This window comes from Lampris incognitus, chromosome 7 (assembly GCF_029633865.1).
Source record: "Lampris incognitus isolate fLamInc1 chromosome 7, fLamInc1.hap2, whole genome shotgun sequence".
Lineage (NCBI taxonomy): Eukaryota > Metazoa > Chordata > Actinopteri > Lampriformes > Lampridae > Lampris > Lampris incognitus.
In genome coordinates, this window is record NC_079217.1 from 60681003 (window position 1) to 60701625 (window position 20623).

Here is a 20623-nt window from a genome sequence, read left to right on the forward strand (position 1 = left end):
TGGTTGGTCAAGTAATTGAGTATTTCTGTATATTTTGGTCTGCCAGAAGCATTCCACAGGGTTGAACACTTTGCCATGGATGGATGATTCAGCCTGGAGAGAGTTGAATTGTCTTTAATTGACCTTTCGCCATCAGTGGTTGACACCAAACTCAGTGTGGGAGTGGAACACCTGACGTGAGGTGGTAGAACGATACTCAGACACTTCTCCCTCTGGATCTATTATTACAAATGAAAGATCCTGTTCCGGCTCATCTGTCTCATCCTGTTCCTCTGAACGACTGTAACATTGAACTCTCGAAATGCTTTTGAGAAGTTTGATGCATTGTCAGTTACAGTAGCCCAGGGGTCTCCAACACGTCGCTCACAACCCCTTTCCAAGTAGCTCACCAAAGGGCTAATGAATCTTTCATAAATTTGAAAACTTGATGAGTCACATTTGTTTGGTCACTTGGAAAACCTGCTTACATTTATACCCAATCAAATTCACAGGTGTCCCGCCCCCTCCTTACACAAAATCATTATTTGCCAATTAGTTGTCAATCAAACAGTTGCGCTGCTGTCAAGCTTGATGAGTCAGTGGTGACGTGAGACCGACAGCAACCATGACCGCGGCAGCTGCCCATACCAATAAGAGGCTAAAATCATACTATTCTCACGGAGAGTGGGAAACAGAGTTTTGTTTCACCAATGTAAACGACAAGTGTGTGAGTATGATCTGCGGAGCTAGCGTGTCAGTCGGTAAAAGATGTAACATGGAGCGCCATTTCACCAAAGTCCACAGCAAGTTTTCACGGGCCTTCCCTGCAGGTAGCAGTGTACGAAAAGAGAAGATAAAGGAGCTGGAAAGTACGCTTCAAAGACAACAGTCTCTGCTCACAAGACCAACGAAGAAGAAGGCCAGAGCAGCAACGGAGGCTTCGTTTAAAGTGGCGCACGTCTTAACCAAGCACAAAAAGCCCTTCACCGATGGCGGGATTGTAAAGAAGGCTATGACTGCGGTGGCTGACATGTTATTCAGGGACCATAAAAGTAAGACAGAGATGTTGTCTGCTATTGCCGATGTACAACTTGGTGCTAATACTGTGGCAAGGAGCGCGTCTGTGCTGTCCATGGATGCGGTAAAACAGCTGGACACGAACAGGTGCAAATGGTTTTCAGTTCAGTATGATGAGTCTGTCGACTCCAGCGATGCAGCCCAGCTAGCTGTTTTCATTCGGATGGTGTTTGATGACTTTTCCACCAAACAAGAGTTTTTGACCTTACTTCCACTGAAAACCACAACCAGGGGAGTTGATGTTTACCATGCAGTGAAGGACTACTTTGTAGAAGAAAAGATCCTTATTGAAAAGCTGGTGTCTGTAACAACTGATGGAGCCCCTGCTATGACAGGTCGTCACTCAGGATCTATTGCGCACTGCAACGCGGACCCAGACTTTCCAAAGTTTCTGAACTATCACTGCATCATTCAACAACAGGCTATATGCGCAAAGGTTATGGAATTTGGCCATGTGATGGCGCCTGTTGTTAAGATCATCAACTCCATTCGAGCAAAGGCTAAGCAGCACAGGAGCTTCAAGCTGTTGCTGGAGGAATGCTCTGCGGAGTATGGGGATCTCCTCCTCCACACTGAAGTCAGATGGCTAAGTCGGGGTAAGATACTACAGCGCTTTCTTTCCTTGCTGGGTGAAATCAAGGCATTTATGGAAACGAGGGAGGAGGACACCACCCTGTTATCTGATGCAGAGTGGCTACTTGATCTTGCTTTCCTGACAGATGTAACTGAGAAAATGAATGAGCTGAACCTACAGTTACAAGGCAAAGATAAAAACCTATCTGATATGATCAGTGCTGTCAATGCGTTCAGTGCAAAACTGTCATTGTACATTCAGCAAGTGAAAAACAAAAGGTTTCAGCACTTCCCCTGGGTCTCAAAGATGTTGGAAAGTCACACAGGTGCAGCCAGCATTGTAAAGGTTTCCAAGTATTGTGACCTCTTGTCAAGGCTTGGACAGGGTTTTGCAGACAGATTCAGTGACTTTGAGAAACTTGAGCCCTGTGTGACATTTATGGCCAACCCCTTCATGGATGTGGACATAAGTGAGATTTCAGGACAGATTGCTGAACTTTTCCGTGTTGATCCTGTAGAAATGGAAATTGAGGTAATAACCCTCCAAAATAATGTGCAGTTAAAGACTCAACAGCATTCTCAGCATTTCTGGGGCTTAGTAGAGCCAGTTAACTATAACAATCTTCACCAAGCAGCTCTGAAAATGTCTGCTTTGTTTGGGTCTACATACCTCTGTGAGTCGGCCTTTTCTGACATGAACGTCATGAAATCAAAGTTCAGAACAAGACTGACAGATGAACATTTAAATGACTCCATAAGAGTGAACCTGAGTGGATACACTCCCGCATACGCCTCTCTTGTTGACTCCATGCAGTGCCAGTCATCTCACTAACTACAAAAGACTGAATACACATCACACATACAACTGTACATGTGAATACTCTTGTGAAGTGATACAGTGACATGTGGACAGATATAACAAAATGACAAGTGAGTAAGTAATAATATAATAGTAATAATAATAAACCAACATTTTGTGAATGTTCAGGCAAAACAAGCTTATTCAGTTTGTTTGGGTTGAAATAAGCCGTGAGAATAAATGTTACAAAACACGAGTAGCTCTCGGCCATTTTCATTTTGGAAAAGTAGCTCTCAGAGGAAAGAAGGTTGGAGACCCCTGCAGTGACCATATTCCGAATGGATTTCCCCCAGTAGTTTTGTAACGTGACTGTAGGTATGTGGGACTGGGAAAATGTCTGCAAGCAAGAGCAGCCGATGTTCTAGCATGTGTTTGTATCTAATGTACAGTGACTCCCATATAACTTGTATGAGTTTGTTTGTATTGTTTGTTTTTTTTGCTTTTCCCAATGGCCGATTCCTTATTGGGGTCTTCAAATTCCTTTATTTTGTCAGGGTGCCTTCGTTTCAAGTGGGTTTTAAACTTTGACATCGCTGCAAGAGAACCACATCGTATGACCTTTTGGTTCGTGCACAGCTGACACTCGGCCTCCATCTTTGCGTTTGGGATCTGCAGATGTGGCAGATGATGGGCCAGCCTGGCCAGGCTCTGATGGTTCATTGCCACTCGTCCCTTGAGATGACTGACTTCTACCTAAAGAAAAACATATAAAGATACCATTAAATTGATTAGGCCTACCGGTTGCAGCTTAAAACCAACAGCATTCATAAAACACTAATGTTACGGACTAGTCGGGTCTAGGGGTTAAGGGTTAAACACGCACCTGGGGTGGGTAGAAAAGATGGAAATGAGGGAAAAACAAGAAGAAGGACTGATTTCCAAGACGAGAGAAATAGCAGAGGTGGGCTAGCTTACTGAGGTAGCAGGCTAGCAGTTAGCAGGTCCCTCTGACAAATCATCGGCAACGTGGGTCTCAGCTTCCGTAAATGGCGGACACCGGCTTGGTAGTTTAATTCAGGTTTGGTTGATGGTGGATGGATCCTCAAAAAATAAAAGAAACTTGGTTTTCTTCAAAGTCCTTCAAAGCTGGAATGTTGTGAACCTGTACCGCGTTTTCAAAGTGGCGCATCCTGAGGCGTTTATGCAACCTCCCGCCATTAACGAACTCCAGGAGACGCATGCGCACTTCACAGTGACGTCCTCATAAACCCTGCTTAACCATACCTCCAATCATTTCTCAATGAAAACCAGTCCAAGTATGTAAGAAAAGAAGAGGGGGAAAGGCAGCGATAACCCCTATCACTTCTAACACCAACGACTCACATAATTTACACTAAACCACAGTCATTTATGTGTTACTTAAGCATGCTCCAGCAATGGAGTCAATTCACTTTGAATTGTATTATCCATCCATTATCCCAACCACTTATCCAAACCACTTATCCTGCTGCCAGGGAGGTTTACACTTATCCTGCTGCCAGGGACGGTTTACAATTCATATTGTAAACCGTTTTGTGCAAAAAGATGAACAACATTTAGCTTTAGAGTAAAGATCAGAATGGATGATTTTTAATTGATTGATTTAATTGACCTGCTTTCTTAAAATCTGAGGTTTTTTTTGTTTTTTGTTTTTTTACCCTAATATTAACTTGACCATCCCCTGGCACAACAAACCCTTTAAAATGTTGTCCTCAAGAGGCCTGCACAAGCTATTTCCCTGACAAGTATTAAGAACGGCCTAAATGTAACTATAATATGACATCCTTATCATATGTAATATTATAAAATTGAAAATTTGTAAAAAAATTGTAATGTAAATATAACGCCTAAATTTTGCTGTGCAAGAGATTAATTTCGTCCTGAGTTAGAGAAGTCGATAACAATTAAATTCAGTGATGAAGCTTCCCATATGATGACTAACCACGTGATGCCGCTGCTCCATGCTGCCTGAGCGTGTCCGTGACGTTAGCTGGTATGCTAACGTTGCTAGCTAGTAGGTGTAGTTGCCAGTTCTAGAGCACATGTGTTTGCTAATTGTTCTTCTCTTTTGCTGTATTTTAGAGTCATTCAGAAAGCTTGCCTTAGCGTGCTACATCTGATCACATTTTGATTACGTACCTTTATCTTACGGGGAAATGTGCACCAAACACCAAAGCAGCTTCTTTCCCCAAGCTACTGGTCACAAGGAACACACATGAAACATGGTAGCTCACAATGAGTGCTGCTGGACCCGACAGGACATGTCACGTGATTCACCCCCATTTAGCCAGAGACTGATTAGGCTAATTGTTGGCAGGTCCCCCCCCCCTACAGTTTAAACCTGGGGATAAAAATGTCTTACTTGAGAATGAAATGACGTATTAAATATTGCATTTTAAGTATTTCAAATGCACAAATACAAGCTCTTCAAGTATGTTGTTACAAATTACATCCTATTTTTTTCCGTCCAGCAAAATACAAATGACAAAACACTCAAAAGTGTTTAAATACATATTTTAAATACTGTAACGTGCATGGATAAGTAGACACGCTGGACGCTGGCTGGCGGGTCTGACCCTTTAGTCTAGCGGTTAGCGATGCCTCCTGCGGTGCGGGCGATACGGGTTCGCGTCCCGGCCGCGGCAGTTCCTGTGGTTGCCTTGTCCCCCCGAATTCGCTACATTGCTGTCAGAAGTGGGATGGAGCGACCGTAAGGCCATCGGAAGCGCATGCGCCCTGAGGCGTGAAGGAGCTGATATGCTTGAGCGCGGGGATGCGCTTCCCGAATGCTTATTTCCTATCTATAACTCCAACTTTCAAATGTGCATATCCATATATATCTCTATTTGGCCCTGGGGTGGCCTGGCGGCATGTCCAGGGTGTCCCCCCCCACCCCCCACCTGCCGCCCAATGACTGCTGGGATAGGCCCCAGCATCCCCACCACCCTGAGAGCAGGATAGGCCGTTTGGATAATGGATGGCTGGATATGTATCTCTATTTCATACAGTAAATAAATGAATGGCAAGTCAGGCCTTCAGTTCGGAAAAACCACGTGAAAGCATGGACCGGGTTTCTCTTGTTTTGTAAATTACTTAAAACCTGCTGTGGATTCTGCAGCTGATGTTCAGCTGCAGAATCCACAGCAGACACTGATTGGCTGTGATAAATATTTCTCCAAGTTCAACTGCCGAGAAATGTCTCGCCCCCCCCCCCCGTTGTTTTTAATGGCTGACACATTTCAACCATGTGCCCCAGCAATGTGTGTAATGCAGGCATCTGTGTGTGTGTGTGTGTGTGTGTGTGTGTGTGTGTGTGTGTGTGTGTGTGTGTGTGTGTGTGTTTCGGTTCAGTTAATACACTGCAGGGTTTACCAAGATGTCATGTTTGGGATAATACAAACACCAATTAATAACGGCAGACACAGCTTCATAACAATATCAGGCACAAACTATGACTGCAGAGGGAGAGAGACAGAGAGAGACAGAGAGAGACAGAGAGAGAGAGAGAGAGAGAGAGAGAGAGAGAGAGAGAGAGAGAGAGAGAGAGAGAGAGAGAGAGAGAGAGAGAGAGAGAGAGGGGGCATATCTGACAGAGGCAAAGATGGACAGAAAAAGAAAGAGAGAAAGAGAGAGAGAGCGCGAGAGAGGAGAGAGCGTGAGAGAGGAGAGAGAAAGAGAGAGAGGGCGAGATAAAGAGAGAGAGAGGGGGGCATATCTGACAAAGAGGCAAAGATGGACAGAAAAAGAAAGAGAGAGAGAAAGAGAGCGAGAGAGGAGAGAGCGCGAGAGAGAACGAGAGAGAGAGAAAGCGAGAGAGAGGAGAGAGCGCGAGAGAGAAAGAGAGCGAGAGAGAGGAGAGAGAGAGGGCGAGATAAAGAGAGAGAGGGAGGGGCATATGTGACAAAGAGGCAAAGATGGACAGAAAAAGAGAGAGAAAGAGAGCGAGAGAGAGCGCGAGAGGAGAGAGCGCGAGAGAGAGAGAGGGCGAGATAAAGAGAGAGAGAGAGAGAAAGAGAGAGAGAGAGAGAGAGAGAGAGAGAGAGAGAGAGAGAGACAGAGAGAGAGAGAGAGAGAGAGAGAGAGAGAAAGAGCGAGAGAGACAGAGAGAGAGAGAAAACGAAAGAGAGAGAGAAAGAGAGCGAGAGAGAGCGTGAAAGAGGAGAGAGAGAAAGAGAGAAAGAGAGAGAGAGAGAAAGAGCGAGAGAGAGAGCGAGAGAGAGGCTGAGAAAGGAGAGAGAGCGAGAGAGAAAGACAGAGAGGGCGAGATAAAGACAGAGAGAGAGAGGGGCATATGTGACAGAGGCAAAGATGGACAGGAAAAAAGAGGGGGAAGAAGAGAGCGGATAGAGAGAGAGAGAGACACATTCAGAGTGACAGAGAACGCTAAAGACACAGAGCGACATACAGAGGAAGAGAAAGAGAGATAGAGGAAGTAAGAGACGGAAGTACATAGAAGGAAAACAGGAAAGCAAATCTGAAAGAAGAAATGGCGGTTGAGAGAGGGGGTAAAAAGATGCAGGAGATACAGCGAGGCGAGAGAGAAACCGAGAGAAAGAGAGGGAATGGGGTTGTCAGAGAAGGAGATGGGGGGGGGGGGGAGAAAGACGGGCGAGAAAGAAGACGGTCATGACACATAGAGACACTGTCTCCGTTAACCTGTTTTATTCAAATTCTTAGTGTGATGAGGAAACACTGAACTGAAACGCCACATTCTGAAAAAGACAAAAGTTTTTATTTTTGCTTGAGGAAAAGTTGATAAAGAGAAAATTTTATGTAAAGATTGACGGAAATGTCACAGCATCTCCAGAGAAGCCTTTTAATCCACTCTGTGCACAACTGTAGTCCACCGACTTCCGGTTTCTACTGCAGCGGTCATAGCAGTTTCCTGTTTGTTGGCGCGCGCTATTGACAGTGGCGTATTTAACGCGATGCCTGCGAGATGTACCATGGGTCAATGTCAACCACACGCACAGAACTGTAGGCAAACTTCCACCTGCACCAACCAGCAAACGGGTGAAGATGTCACGTTGCGCAGACGGACGTAACTTGATATGTACAACCTGAAACTGTTCACCCGTTTGCTGGTTGGTGCAGGTGGAAGTTGGTCGACAACTCTGCTACGTTCTTGACCAACAAGCCCAGACCTCTATTTTGTACCACGGGGAGTCATCTATATCTCATGTCCTCAGACACATATTATTTGCATTTCATATTTTGAAACACTGGGAAATTGTGCACAACATGGGATTACATTTTTTTTCTAAAGGACGCAATTTTCACAGAAAAAAAATTGTTTTTTTTTACTTCTTCCACTTCCCTACAAGTAACGGCTACGGCCTTACTTTTACTTGTTATAGCTCCCCAAACAGACTTTTCCTTTTTGGGTGGGGGTAGAATTACGCCCCTGTAGTATCTCTAGGTTTCATAGACAAGTATATCTATTTCATGATCGCCACATTTTTGTTTTCTTCCTCTTAGAGTCGGCGATTCAATGATGGATAAAGAGAAGCCCATTCCACTGCTTTTTTTTTTAAACCGGGTGCCGCAAATGACAGTTAGAGGGCAGGGACATGCGCTGATTACCCGATCAGTCACATGTCTTGGTAGTAAATCAAACGTAAAATGAAAAGCCACAGCGTGCGCTTTCTGTGGACCGGCCAAGTGGCTGTTCACGCTGCTCTCTCCTCTCCTGTACGTACATCTGCCCAAACGTTCACAAGGAAACTGAATGGAGAGTAGGGGACCCGGTGTTCTTCTTTATAGATGTGCAGAGTATATGGGATTATAGATGTGCTAAGTGTTCTTCCGTTCTTCTTTATACTTAAAATCTAGTATGAGCCATTTTCTGCAGATAGAATGGCAGCTTCTGTACAACCCCAACAGGTGTGTCTAGGTAGCTAAGTCCAAGTAAGTCACTATCTGCCTTAGCAGCTTGCATTTCCATCAGCAAATCCCCCAGTTCTCTTAGTTTGTGACCATATTTGTTTGGAATCTTGAGAAAGCGCTCTAGCCTCTTGAACATGGGGCTCTCTATGACTTCCGGTGCATCATAATATGCATTGAGCCGAGGCCTGGGTCCATGTTCTGGGTGATTCACGTGCGCAGTTCTTATTTGCCTGGCATGTTCGGCTGAGTCTTTGCCTAACCATTTCACAAGAAGATCAAAAGCTGCACACTAGCTGAGAGGTTAAGGCCTCGGATAAGCATTTATAAAGGATGCTTTCCAAGCCCTACAGCATTTGGGATGGTCATTGAACTGCAAAAGTCTTGTTCAAGTTCGCGACGAGTAATGAATCTGACAAGATCTAACACACTTGAATTTTCATCCAACTGAGTGTGTAGTGGTCCCCTTTGCTGACGAGTGGGAATTGTCAAACACCCTATTATAGACAGTGCCGCCATAAGAACGGTCTAACAGCTGCTCTGTATAGCTGGTGTCTGGTGCCATTTTGGGCATGTAGTCACTAGGGTTTGGTACTGAACTTGAAACTTTTAAGGGTACAGACCGAATTACGTTGGTACTACAGAGTACCTATTCATGTTCGATCAATCGGTGCCAAATTTCGGTGCCTTGAGAGTGGCTTGTATTGAGAATTAAATTAAATATTGATAAGATTCCTCATGAGCCTTTCGAAAAATCCCTCCTCCTCCTAGTATACCTCTTGTTGCAAGTGCGCATCTGGGTGAGAGAGTATACTTTAGAGAGAAAGAGAGAGAGTGATACTACATTACTCCTCCCCTAAACGTAGAGTTTGTTCAAGTCCAATACAATCAGGGCAATGGCGAGCCCAAAATGCTGGCACTTTTCCAAACTTGGCGGAAAAAACTCTTGCAGCAATATTTATGATGTGAAATGCAAAGCTGACTTATTTTTCCCAACGTGGTAATGGCAGCGTGGGCTATGTGTCGCAAACTGTGGTCACTCCCTCATGGACGGCCTGAGAGGGTCGCTTAGTACGCATGCTCGTTAGTCTTCACAATTCCTCGACAGGTCCTGGGTGGTAGTGAAGAGTTGCCGGACTGCTGAGCACAACCACTGCAGAAACAGTGAGGGAGACAGCTAGGAAGGTACTTGGTGTGTCATCTGGACAGAGGAAGGAAGATAAGGAGACTTGGTGGTGTAATGAGGAAGTACAGCAAATTATACAGAGGAAGAGGTTGGTGAAAAGTGGAATAGTCAAAGAGATGAAGAAAGTAGACAGGAATACAAGGAGATGCAGTGTAAGGTGAACAGAGAGGTAGCAAAGGCAAAGGAAAGTTGTATGGTGAGCTGTATGAGAGGTTAGACACTAATGAAGGAGAAAAGGACTTGTACCAATTGGCTAGACAGAGGGAGCGAGCTGTGAAGGATATGCAGCCGGTTAGGGTGATGAAGGACAGAAATGGAAATGTGCTGACAAGCGAGGTGAGTGTGTTGAGAAGGTGGAAAGAGTACTTTGAGGGGCTGATGAATGAAGAAAAAGAGAGAGAGAGAGAGAGAGAGAGAGAGAGAGAGAGAGAGAGAGAGAGAGAGAGAGAGAGAGAGAGAGAGAGAGAGAGAGAGAGGATGAGAGAGAGAGAGAGAGAGAGAGAGGGTGTTGGATGATGTGGGGATAGTGAATCAGGAAGTGCGGTGGATTAGCAAGGAGGAAGTGGGGGCATTTATGAAGAGGGTGAAGAGTGGAAAGTCGGTTGGTCCAGATGACATACCTGTGGAGGCATGGAGATGTTTAGAAGGGATGGCAGTGGAGTTTTTAACCACATTGTTTAACACAATCTTGGGAAGTGAGAGGATGCCTGAGGGGTGGAAAAGAAGCATACTGGTACCAACTTTCAAGAATAAGGGTGATGTGCAGAGCTGTAGCAACTACAGAGGTATAAAGTTGATCAGCCACAGCATGAAGATATGGGAGAGAACAGTGGAAGCTCGATTAAGAGGAGAGGTGATGATTAGCAAGGAGCAGTACGGTTTCATGCTAGGAAAGAGCACCACAGATGCGATGTTTGCTTTGAGAGTGTTAATGGAGAAGTATAGAGAAGGTCAGAAGGAACTATACTGTGTCTTTGTGGACTTAGAGAAAGCATATGACAGGGTGCCAGGAGAGGAGGTGTGGTATTGTATGAGGAAGTAGGCAGTGTGACAGTGGTGAGGTGTGCAGTAGGAATGACGGATGGGTTGAAGATGGAGCTGGGATTGCATCAAGGATCGGCTCTGAGCCCTTTCTTGTTTGCAATGGTGATAGGTTGACGGACGAGATCAGGCAGGAGTCTCCGTGGACTATGATGGTCGCGGATGACACTGTGATCTGTAGGGAGAGTAGGTTGCAGAGCCCGGAGAGGTGGAGGTATTCACTGGAGAGAAGAGGAATGAAAGTAAGTAGGAGCAAGATGGAATACACATGTATGAATGACAAGGAGGACAGCGGAATGGTGAGGATGCAAGGAGTAGAGGTGGCAAAGGTGGATGAGTTTAAATACTTGGGTTAAAAAGTTCAAAGTAACGGGGAGTGCAGAAGAGAGGTGAAGAAGAGAGTGCAGGCAGGGTGGAGTGGGTGGAGAAGAGTGTCAGAAGTGATTTACGACAGAAGGGTACCAGCAAGAGTTAAAGGGAAGGTTTACAAGATGTTTAGTGAGACCAGCTATGTTGGATGGTTTGGAGATGGTGGCGCTGATGAAAAGACAGGAGGTGGAGCTGGAGGTGGCAGAGATGCCAAGATTTTCACCAGGAGTGACGAAGAAGGACAGGATTAGGAACGAGTATATTAGAGGGACAGCTCAGGTTGGACGGTTTGGAGACAAAGCAAGAGAGGCAAGATTGAGATGGCTTGGACATGTGTGGAGGAGAGATGCTGGTTATACTGGGAGAAGGATGCTGAATATGGAGCTGCCAGGCAGGAGGAAAACAGGAAGGCCAAAAATGAGGTTTATGGATGTGGTGAGGGAGGACACGCAGGTGGTTGGCGTGACAGAGGAAAATGCAGAGGGCAGGAAGAGATGGAAACAGATGATCCATTGTGGCAACCTCTAAAGGGAGCAGTCAAAAGAGGAAGAAGCAGAGGTGTTATGTTAAAAGCACTTGTCAGAATGTCATCTCTACTTCAACAGAAACATCAACTTTGTTGTATTTATCTCTGGCCAGTTCAGATCAATTATTCATAATGACACTGGACAGGGCAGGTGTCACACCGAAATCTGTGATCTGTCAGATTATGTGACCATGCGTTTACTTCAGACAGGCTACGACAGTCAGATCGATGCGGTTAAATCTCGGCATAAAAGTAGAAATGGTAAATATTTGGCATTCTGTTGGAGACGGATAATTTTTGACGTGTGTTTGGTGTGGTTTAGATTTGGATTAGCATCCAAATGCTAATCCAAAATGCGCCAAAGTAGCGCATTTTAAGGTCAGGGCCACATAATCTGGTGGGTCACAGATTTTGGTGTAACACCGGCAGTTACTGAGCTAACAATTCCAGGGAGAGTTCTATTTTCAGAGCAACAGGCATTTGTTTTTGGGGTAACGGGCTGTCGGACAAATGGCCTTTCGGTCCAATGTGACATTTTTCAGACTATTGGGGTTTCGGAAAAATGGGCTGTTGGAATAATGGGATGGCACCGCACACACACACCACTGTTGTGATCAGGGGCAAATACAGCTTACGCAAAGCTAATAATTGCTAATTGCTTTAAAAACGGATTAAAATCCACTTCAGCCATTCTAGAAATGCATAAGAGAGCAATCCTCAAAGGCAGAAAGTGTTAATATTAGCATTGGACATAGTGAAAGGCAGTTATTTTACACCCTCTGGATTATTATATTGGACCCAGATAGTAGAATTGCTGTGGTCCGGACCCGTCCCACACCCAACACTTCATCTGGCCCACATACTGTGTGGAATGATGACACTTGGGTGGTCCGCTCCTTTTGCCAGATCTGGGCCAGAACCAAGCCATAGCAATGCAGCATGTGCCACATATTTGTCAAAGGTGGCCCATATTTGTTGTGTGATATTTGGGCCATATTCACCATTTACCACACGGGCCACTTCAGGGTCACATCCAGATCACATGTTGCCCAGAGCACCGCGTCTTTGCCAAAAAAGGCCCACATTTGATTTGGCATATTTGGGCCATATTTGCTATTATACATGTGGGCCACTTCAGGCTCGCATCCATTTTGCCAGGGCCAGAAGAAGGCCACCAGTGCTGCATCATTGCCTGAAGTGGCCCACATCCGGATGCTATCTAGGAACTGACACAGGGTTGGATCCAGAATAATTCAATTGTGAATGAATGTTGTGTCACGTTTCAGAGATCTATGGGGCGAATTTAACTTCTATCCTTGGTAACATTAGTGCCATGCTCTGCGCATTGAGACACACGAGGAATTGGACCAGTAACCACAAATGTGTATTCGAAAGCATCGTTCCCATTTCGGCCTTGAATATCTCCTTACCCGTCTAAACAGTCAGTAGTCTTCTCTTTCCTTTGTTACTGTGCTGCTCTTTTATCTCTGTGTGATGCCTGTTCAGACCCAACACACTGTTGTTGTTTTGGATTTTTTTGTTTCATTGGGAATTGGGCACATTCCATCTGTCTAAAGGAGGGCGGGGGGCAGGTTATAAGGTGTACCGGCTTACTGTAAGACAAACGGCTGTAGATAAAACTTCACACACACACACATCTACTCAACGCCTACGCTCCAGCGGTGGGTTTATTTGAAGAAGACCATTGTGAAGGTGTGGCTCGCTGCTGGATTTTAAACAGAGAGGGGCTCTGAGGCTTTGATACGCCACACATCTGAACATGAGCAGAATGGCAGGGGTCGTTTTCACTCCAAACATCGGTGAATGTAATTCACCAAGACACACACCTTATGGACATTTAGTGGAACCAGAGAGAGAGAAAAGAGGGAGATAGAGGGAGAGAGAGAGAGAGAGAGAGAGAGAGCGCGAGTATGCTACATTTGCTCACTTTCTCATTGCACCAACCATGAAGGAGTCAGAGATTCATATCCCAATAAACTGAACATGTAAATACTTTGAAAGGGGAATTCAAATATTTTGCAGTGCAACAGAATTGTCTTAACCTGAATATAATCTTTTGACCAACAATTGCTTTAAGCTGCAGTAGGCAATATTATTTCTATAATTGTGTTTGCAATAACTAATGTTGACCATTGCATGTTACTAACAATATTTAATTGAAGGGGTTTTTTTAAAAAAAAAATGTGTGAGCGCCGGCCCTTTGTATTTATTTATCTTTATTTTTCTAAAACTGGACCCAGTCTGAATCAAACAACCAATCAGGGTTAGCTAGCACGAACTGGCCAATCACAGTGACTCTGTACAAACAAGGGTCATCTGGGTTCTACGTGTCTTGGTTCAGTGCGGCGGCGTGCACGCAGAAGTTGTGTCGAGCTATAGCAACTTGTGCTAAATTTCCAATACCTCCTTTGCCTACTACGGCATATAGTGCAAAACAAGCCAAAAGAAGATGAGGAGAAGAGATAGCCAAAGAAAGCACTAAATAAAAGAGATCAGACGAGGGTCAACGTCGGCGAGACTTTTTCGAGATGGCAAGAGCTGCGGGAGTGTAAGAGGTGTCATTTGGTGGGAGGGGGCTTCGCAGAGTGATACAAGGCAGCAGAGAGAGACAGGAGGTTTTGCATTGGAATGTTCATGTTGCCTACTGCAGCTTTAATATAAATTGGTTGATCGATAACTGTCAGACGTATTTTGTGATGGATCACTTCTGTGACTGCTGATAATTTTTACAACCACCTTGTCAGAATCAGAATCATGTTTACTGGCCATGTGGGTTTGCATGTACATGGAATTTGACTCCAGTTTCTTGGCTCTCTCAGTGTACTTATCATAGACTAACAACATTACAACACAGCAATCTTCAGATATATGCACAAGGATTGACGTATACAGGCAAAATAAGAGGTGATAAAAGTGAAATGATGCAGAGAATATATCAGAGATGCTGAAATAGATGTTAGCAGGTTACTTACCTGCCTGGAGTAAATCGACTTAAGCGTACCAGTACACTTACAATGTACAGTAAAGTATATACAAAATGGCTGGATTTATTTGACAGTGTTAACCGTTCATTTGAATGATAGCCCGTGGAAAAAAACCCTGTTTGTATATCTGGTTGTTTTGGTGTACAGTGCTCTGTAGCGCCTGCCAGAGGAGAGGACTTAGAACAGGTTGTGACCAGGATGTGATAAATCTGCATTGATGTTGCCTGCCCATTTCCTGAGTCTGTAGGTGTATAAGTCCTGAATGGAGGGCAGGTTGGCACCAATGATTTTCTCTGCAGACCTAACTGTCCATTGTAGTCTGCCCCTGTCCTGTTTGGTGGCCAAACCAAACCAGACTGTGATGGATGTGCAAAGGACAGACTGGATTATTGCAATGTAGAACTGAATCAGCAGTTCCTGAGGCAGGCTGAATTTCTGGCGTAGTTTTGATGATTGTGTCTATGTTGGATGCCCACCTTAGGTCCTGGAAGATTGTGGAACCCAGAAATCTGTAGGTTTTCACGGTAGACACCGTGCTGTTGAATATGATGAGGTGGGGCAGTGTTGGGGGTCTCCTCCTTAAGTCCACTGTCATCTCCACTGCTTTGAGCATATTCAGCTCCAGGTGGTTATGGCCGCACCAGAGGGCGAGCTGATCAACCTCCCATCTATATGCAGACTCGTTACCATCCCGGATAAGGCCAATAATGGTTGTGTCATCTGCAAACCTCAGGAGTTTAACAAACGGGTCACCTGAGGTGCAGTCATTTGTGGAGAGGGAGAAGAGTAAAGGAGAGAGCACACATCCCTGGGGGACGCCACTGCTAATTGTCCGGTGCTGGGTGTGATTTTTCCCCAGCCTCACCAGCTACCTCCTGTCTGTCAGGCAGTTTTTAATTCACTGGCAGATGGGGGCTGGTACAGTGAGCTGGGGCAATTTAGAGTGGAGGATATCTGGGATGATGGTGTTGAACACTGATCTGAAGTCCACAAACAGGACCCCTGTGTATGTCCCTGGGGAGTCGAGGTGTTGGAGAATGTAGTGCAATCCCATGTTGACTGGGTCCTCCACTGATCTGTTTGTTCGGTAGGCAAACTGCAGGGGGTTGAGCAGGGGGCCTATGATTTACTTCAGGTGGGCCAACACCAGTGTCTCGAAGGATTTCATTAACACAGATGTTAGGGTAATGGGCCTGCAGTAATTTAATCTTGTAATACGGGGTTTCTTGGGGACCGGGATGATACTGGAGCTCTTGAAACAGGAGGGGACTTCACTCAGCTCCAATGATCTGTTGAAGATCAGTGTGAAAATGGGGGCCAGCTGGTCAGCACTGGTCAGAGCTGGTGTCCGTCCTCAACACAGATCGTGAGTGTGGGTAGGGATTCAGCTGGGAGGGGAGAGCGGCTGGCAGAGAATGCAGTTGGTTGTGTATTGTGGCTGGAGAGGGTGAGGGGTGGGAAACTTTGCTTTTCAATTTTGCACTAAAACCCATTTAGGTTGTCAGCCAGTTGAGCTAAGTTGAGTCAGGTTTAGCTAATTCATATGTGCTGAGTTTGCCTTGACAAAAAGTAACATTTTACCTCATCTCATTAAAAGTCATTTGATAGTGAGAGAGAGTGGGAGAGAGACATGATGTGTTGTTGAAAACAAGATTCCCTTTACAAGTGAGCAAATGTGGGACACAACACCAGCAGACATGATACCACACCACATCCTGACACGCATCGTAAGCTTTACATCAGGGGTCAGCACAGACAGACCGAGGGTCGTTTTGGCCTGCCGTGAACAGTCAACTTGACCAGTGATAATATAGCAAGCAGGAATAAGCTGATTGACCTCTCAGAATCCTCGCATCAGGCACAACTCTCACTCTTGCCACAGTGTTCCCAGTGCCAAAAAGGATGTCACCACGTCTCTCAGTAATGCACATTTGTAACCGTCTACCTGTTTCTCTACCGATAACATTTTAAACAAGTCGCCTGGCGAAATGGATGGTCAGAAGAAAGGGAAAGGTGGAGCAAAGAGGGAGAAAATAAATAAAGAGAAAGGCCCTACCACAGACGCAGCTAAATACCGCAAAATAAGTGACATTTTCACGAGTATGGGGCAAGGTCAGTCAAAAACACTAGCTAAAACACAAACACACACACACACACACACACACACACATCAGCAGTCACTTGGGGTTGAGTATGACTGTCCTCCTTCTAGGTTCTTGTGGATATCCTTGCAGGAGGATGCCTGTGCGTGACATCTTTTTACGTGGAGTGGCTGATGCACCTGCAGCCACCATGTGGTCCTTGGCAGGGGGTGGCCAGAGTCCAATGGCATGGAGAACCAAGACGATTGGGGACAACCCTCTGTTGCAGCCTTCATCTGTCTTCACTGGCATTGTCTTCTGCCAGTTCTGCTGTTGAGGTCTTTGTTGGATCGTGCTTCGTCTGGAACCTCCCCCTTGACCTACCCACCTTGGGTCAAGTCAAGTCAATTTTATTTGTATAGCCCAATATCACAAATTACAAATTTGCCTCAAGGGGTTTTACAGCAACACAACATCCTGTCCTTAGACCCTCGCATCGGATAAGGAACAACTCCCCACCAGGTGACCCTACCAGGAGCTAAGCTCCTTACGGCATAGCTCTTGGGATCATTAGTACATGCAAGCTTCTCAACCATGACCAGGTGGTGATCCAAGAGAACACACACACACACACACATAGCATCATCATCATCATCATCATTATCATTGGCCGTCACTCGGGGTTGAGTATGACTGTCCTCCTTCTAGGTCCTCCTGGATCTTCAGCTGGGCGTAGAGGCCAAGCCTGGGGCTGCATATTTTGGGGCACTGTGAGCAAGGGTGTAAAGAAGTGGTTGAGGATGTGGTTTGCGCCTTCCTGGTAACTCGCTTCGTTCTGAGTTTCCGCTTGTTTTCAGCAGCACAGTGGAGCTCATGGTTGTAGTGCCCAGCACCCTCACAGACAGCCAGTCTCCAGGTCTCCCTGTGTTTTTGCTGCTTGTTCCCAGCTGTTAAGGTCGATGACAAACCTTTTAATGTGGGCCTTGATGTTATCTTTATATTGATTCTTTTGCATGACATCCTGTCATGAGCTGAGTGTAAAGGACTTGTTTCAGAAAGCAAGAGTCAGACATGCAGAGAACATGGCCAGTGTATCTCAGCTGACTTTGTGTGATGGTGGCACTTATAGTAGGCATGTTGGCCTCCTCAAGGATACTGAAGTTGATGTGCTTCTATTCCCAGCTGATCTTAAGGATCTTTCTGAGGCAGTGCTGTTGGTATGCCTCGAGTGCCTTCAGGTGCCTGCTATATGTGGTCCAGGTTTCTGACCTATACAGTAGGTAGGGCAGCACTACCACTTTGTACACCAGATTTTTGGTTCTGGCCTGAAGGTCATAGTTTTCAAAAACCCTTGTAACTGAGACGATGGTGTATTTGAATCTCAATCTTGGTTTTGGAGGAGAAAAGGCTGCCAAGATATGGGAACTCTTCCACGTTTTTCAAGTCTGGTTTAAGGTACAGAGATGGATGGGGACAGAGCAGGCATATTTCTGTTGGGTGAGAGTTGGTAGAGGATATGGGCTTTTTTATGTTAATGGCCAGGCCAAGCTGCTTGTATGCCTTTCCAAAGGCATCCAGTATGCTCTGTAGTTCCTCTTCTATGAGGGACACTAAGACGTTGTCATCGGCGTAGTGCAATGCCTTGGATCAAGTCAAGTCAATTTTATTTGTATAGCTCAATATCACAAATTACAAATTTGCCTCAAGGGGCTTTACAACAACACAACATCCTGTCCTTAGACCCTCGCATCGGATAAGGAACAACTCCCCACCAGGTGACCCTACCAGGAGCTAAGCTCCTTACAGCATAGCTCTTGGGATCATTAGTACATGCAAGCTTCTCCACCATGACAAGGTGGCGATCCAAGAGAACACACACACACACACACACACACACACACACACACACACACACACACACACACACACACACACACACACACACACACACACACACACACACACACACAAAATCATCATCATCATCATCATTGGCCATCACTCGGGGTTGAGTATGACTGTCCTCCTTCTAGGTCCTCCTGGGTCTTCAGCTGGGCATAGAGGATAGAGGCCAATCCTGGAGCTGCATATTTTGGGGCACTGTGAGCAAGGGTGTAAAGAAGTGGTTGAAGATGTGGTTTGCGCCTTCCTGGTAACTCGCTTCTTTCTGAGTTTCCGCTTGTTTTCAGCAGCACAGTGGAGATCATGGTTGTAGTGCCCAGCACCCTCACAGACAGCCAGTCTCCAGGTCTCCCTGTGTTTTTGCTGCTTGTTCCCAGCTGTTAAGGTCGATGCCAAACCTTTTAATGTGGGCATTTATAATGAGTATTTTATCCTCCTGGGGCATGACATCCTGTCACGAGCTGAGAGTAAAGGATTTGTTTCAGAAGGCAAGAGTCAGACATGCGTAGAACATGGCCAGTCTATCTCAGCTGATGTTGTGCGATAGTAGCACTTATAGTAGGCATGTTGGCCTCCTCAACGTTGCTGAAGGTAATGCGCTTATACTCCCAGCTGATCCTAAGGATCTTTCTGTGGCAGTGCTGTTGGTATGCCTCGAGAGCCTTCAAGTAATTGCTATATGTGGTCCAGGTTTCTGACCCATACAGTAGGTAGGGCAGCACTACCACTTTGTACACGTGCAGTAGATGTGGTAAAGCAATGCACAAGAATCAAGATAAATGCCCTGCAGCCAAGTCCACATGCCACAGGTGCAAGAGAGCAGGAAATTGGGAAAGGATGTTCAAAAGGAAACTGGTGAGTGAAGTCACAGAGGGTGAAGGGGATGCAACTTACTTTCTGGGCTCAGTTAATAGTACACTCTCAAGCAACAAACAGTAGACTGTATAACTGGACATGTTAGGTAGCACACCTGTGACATTCAAAATAGACACTGGGGCCAACGCGTGTGTCATGAGCAAGGGGGCCTTCAAAACACTAAAACCAGAGAGAAAGTTATGCCAAGCTAAGACTGTACTGTGTGGCCTAGACAGCCAGTTGAACTGTGTAGGCCAATTCACAGCACACACGATGCACAAGGACAACAACTATGCATTTGAGGTCTATGTTGTCAGAGGAGAGACCATGAGCAATTTACTCAGCCGATCAGTATACAGGAAATAGGCCTAGTGAACAGAGTTTATGCGGTTCACAGCACCAGGGAGTTCAGCCTGCACAAGACACAGCCAGGTGTCCCATCCCTGTCATGAAGCCAGTCAAGGAGGAGCTGGAAAGGATGGAGGGCAACGGCATCGTTGAGAAGGTGAGCGAGCCCATGGAGTGCTGCGCTCCCGTGGTGCCAGTCCCAAAGAGGTCAGGCAAGGTGTGTATCTGCGTAGACCTTAAAAGACTAAACAAAGCCATTAAGAAGGAGCGATTTGCCTGCCAACGACGGAGGAGAACACAACTGAACTGAGCAGATCAACTGTATTCTTGTCATTGGACGCAGCAGCAGGGTTCTGGCAAATACCGCTTGATGAAGACAGTCAAAGACTAACAACCTTTATCACCCCTTTTGCCAGATATTGCTTTAAACGGCTCCCTTTCGGCATTAGCAGTGCCCCAAAAATATTCCAAAGGAAAATGGTAGAAACACTGGAAGGCCTGCAGGGGACGCCTGTGTATGTGGATGACATCATCGTTCATGGGAGGGACATGGCAGAGCATGACCAGTGCCTACAGAGGGTCATGGAGCGGCTGGAGCCTGCTGGGCTTAAACTGAATGCCGAAAAGTGTGCACTGAGACAGAGAAAGCTACACTTTTTGGGCCACGAGATCAATGCAGACGGTGTGCGGCTTGACCCAGCCAAAGTGTCAGCCATAAATGAACTCTCCCCAACCCGAGAATGTTCAGGAGCCCAAGAGGGTCCTAGGCATGGTGAGCTACTTAGGGAAATACATTCCAACCTGGCCACTGTGGGCCAACCGCTGTATGAACTGCTGATATCCAAGTCAGCGTGGATGTTGGGTCCAGCCCAACAGTCAGCATTCCAACAGATCAAAGTACTCGCCTACCTCACCTACCCTGACATATTACGATGTCCACTCGCCCACAGCAGTCTCTGC

At 45.8% G+C, this 20623-nt stretch overlaps 1 protein-coding gene across 1 annotated transcript; it reads left to right on the forward strand.

Annotated features, from left to right (window-relative positions):
• Positions 1-754: 754 nt before the first annotated feature.
• Positions 755-19973, forward strand: LOC130115302 (general transcription factor II-I repeat domain-containing protein 2-like). The gene is made up of 2 exons (XM_056282908.1): positions 755-2161; positions 19713-19973. The coding sequence occupies exons 1-2, from the start codon at positions 755-757 to the stop codon at positions 19971-19973; spliced, it is 1668 nt and encodes a 555-aa protein (XP_056138883.1).
• The last annotated feature ends 650 nt before the right edge of the window (positions 19974-20623 follow it).

Coding starts and splice junctions, on each gene's coding strand:
- LOC130115302 (XM_056282908.1), top strand. CDS start 755: ATGGAGCGCCATTTCACCAAAGTCCACAGCAAGTTTTCACGGGCCTTC. Junction 2,162..19,712: donor CTGTAGAAATGGAAATTGAG/GTAATAACCCTC, acceptor TGCGGTTCACAG/CACCAGGGAGTTCAGCCTGC.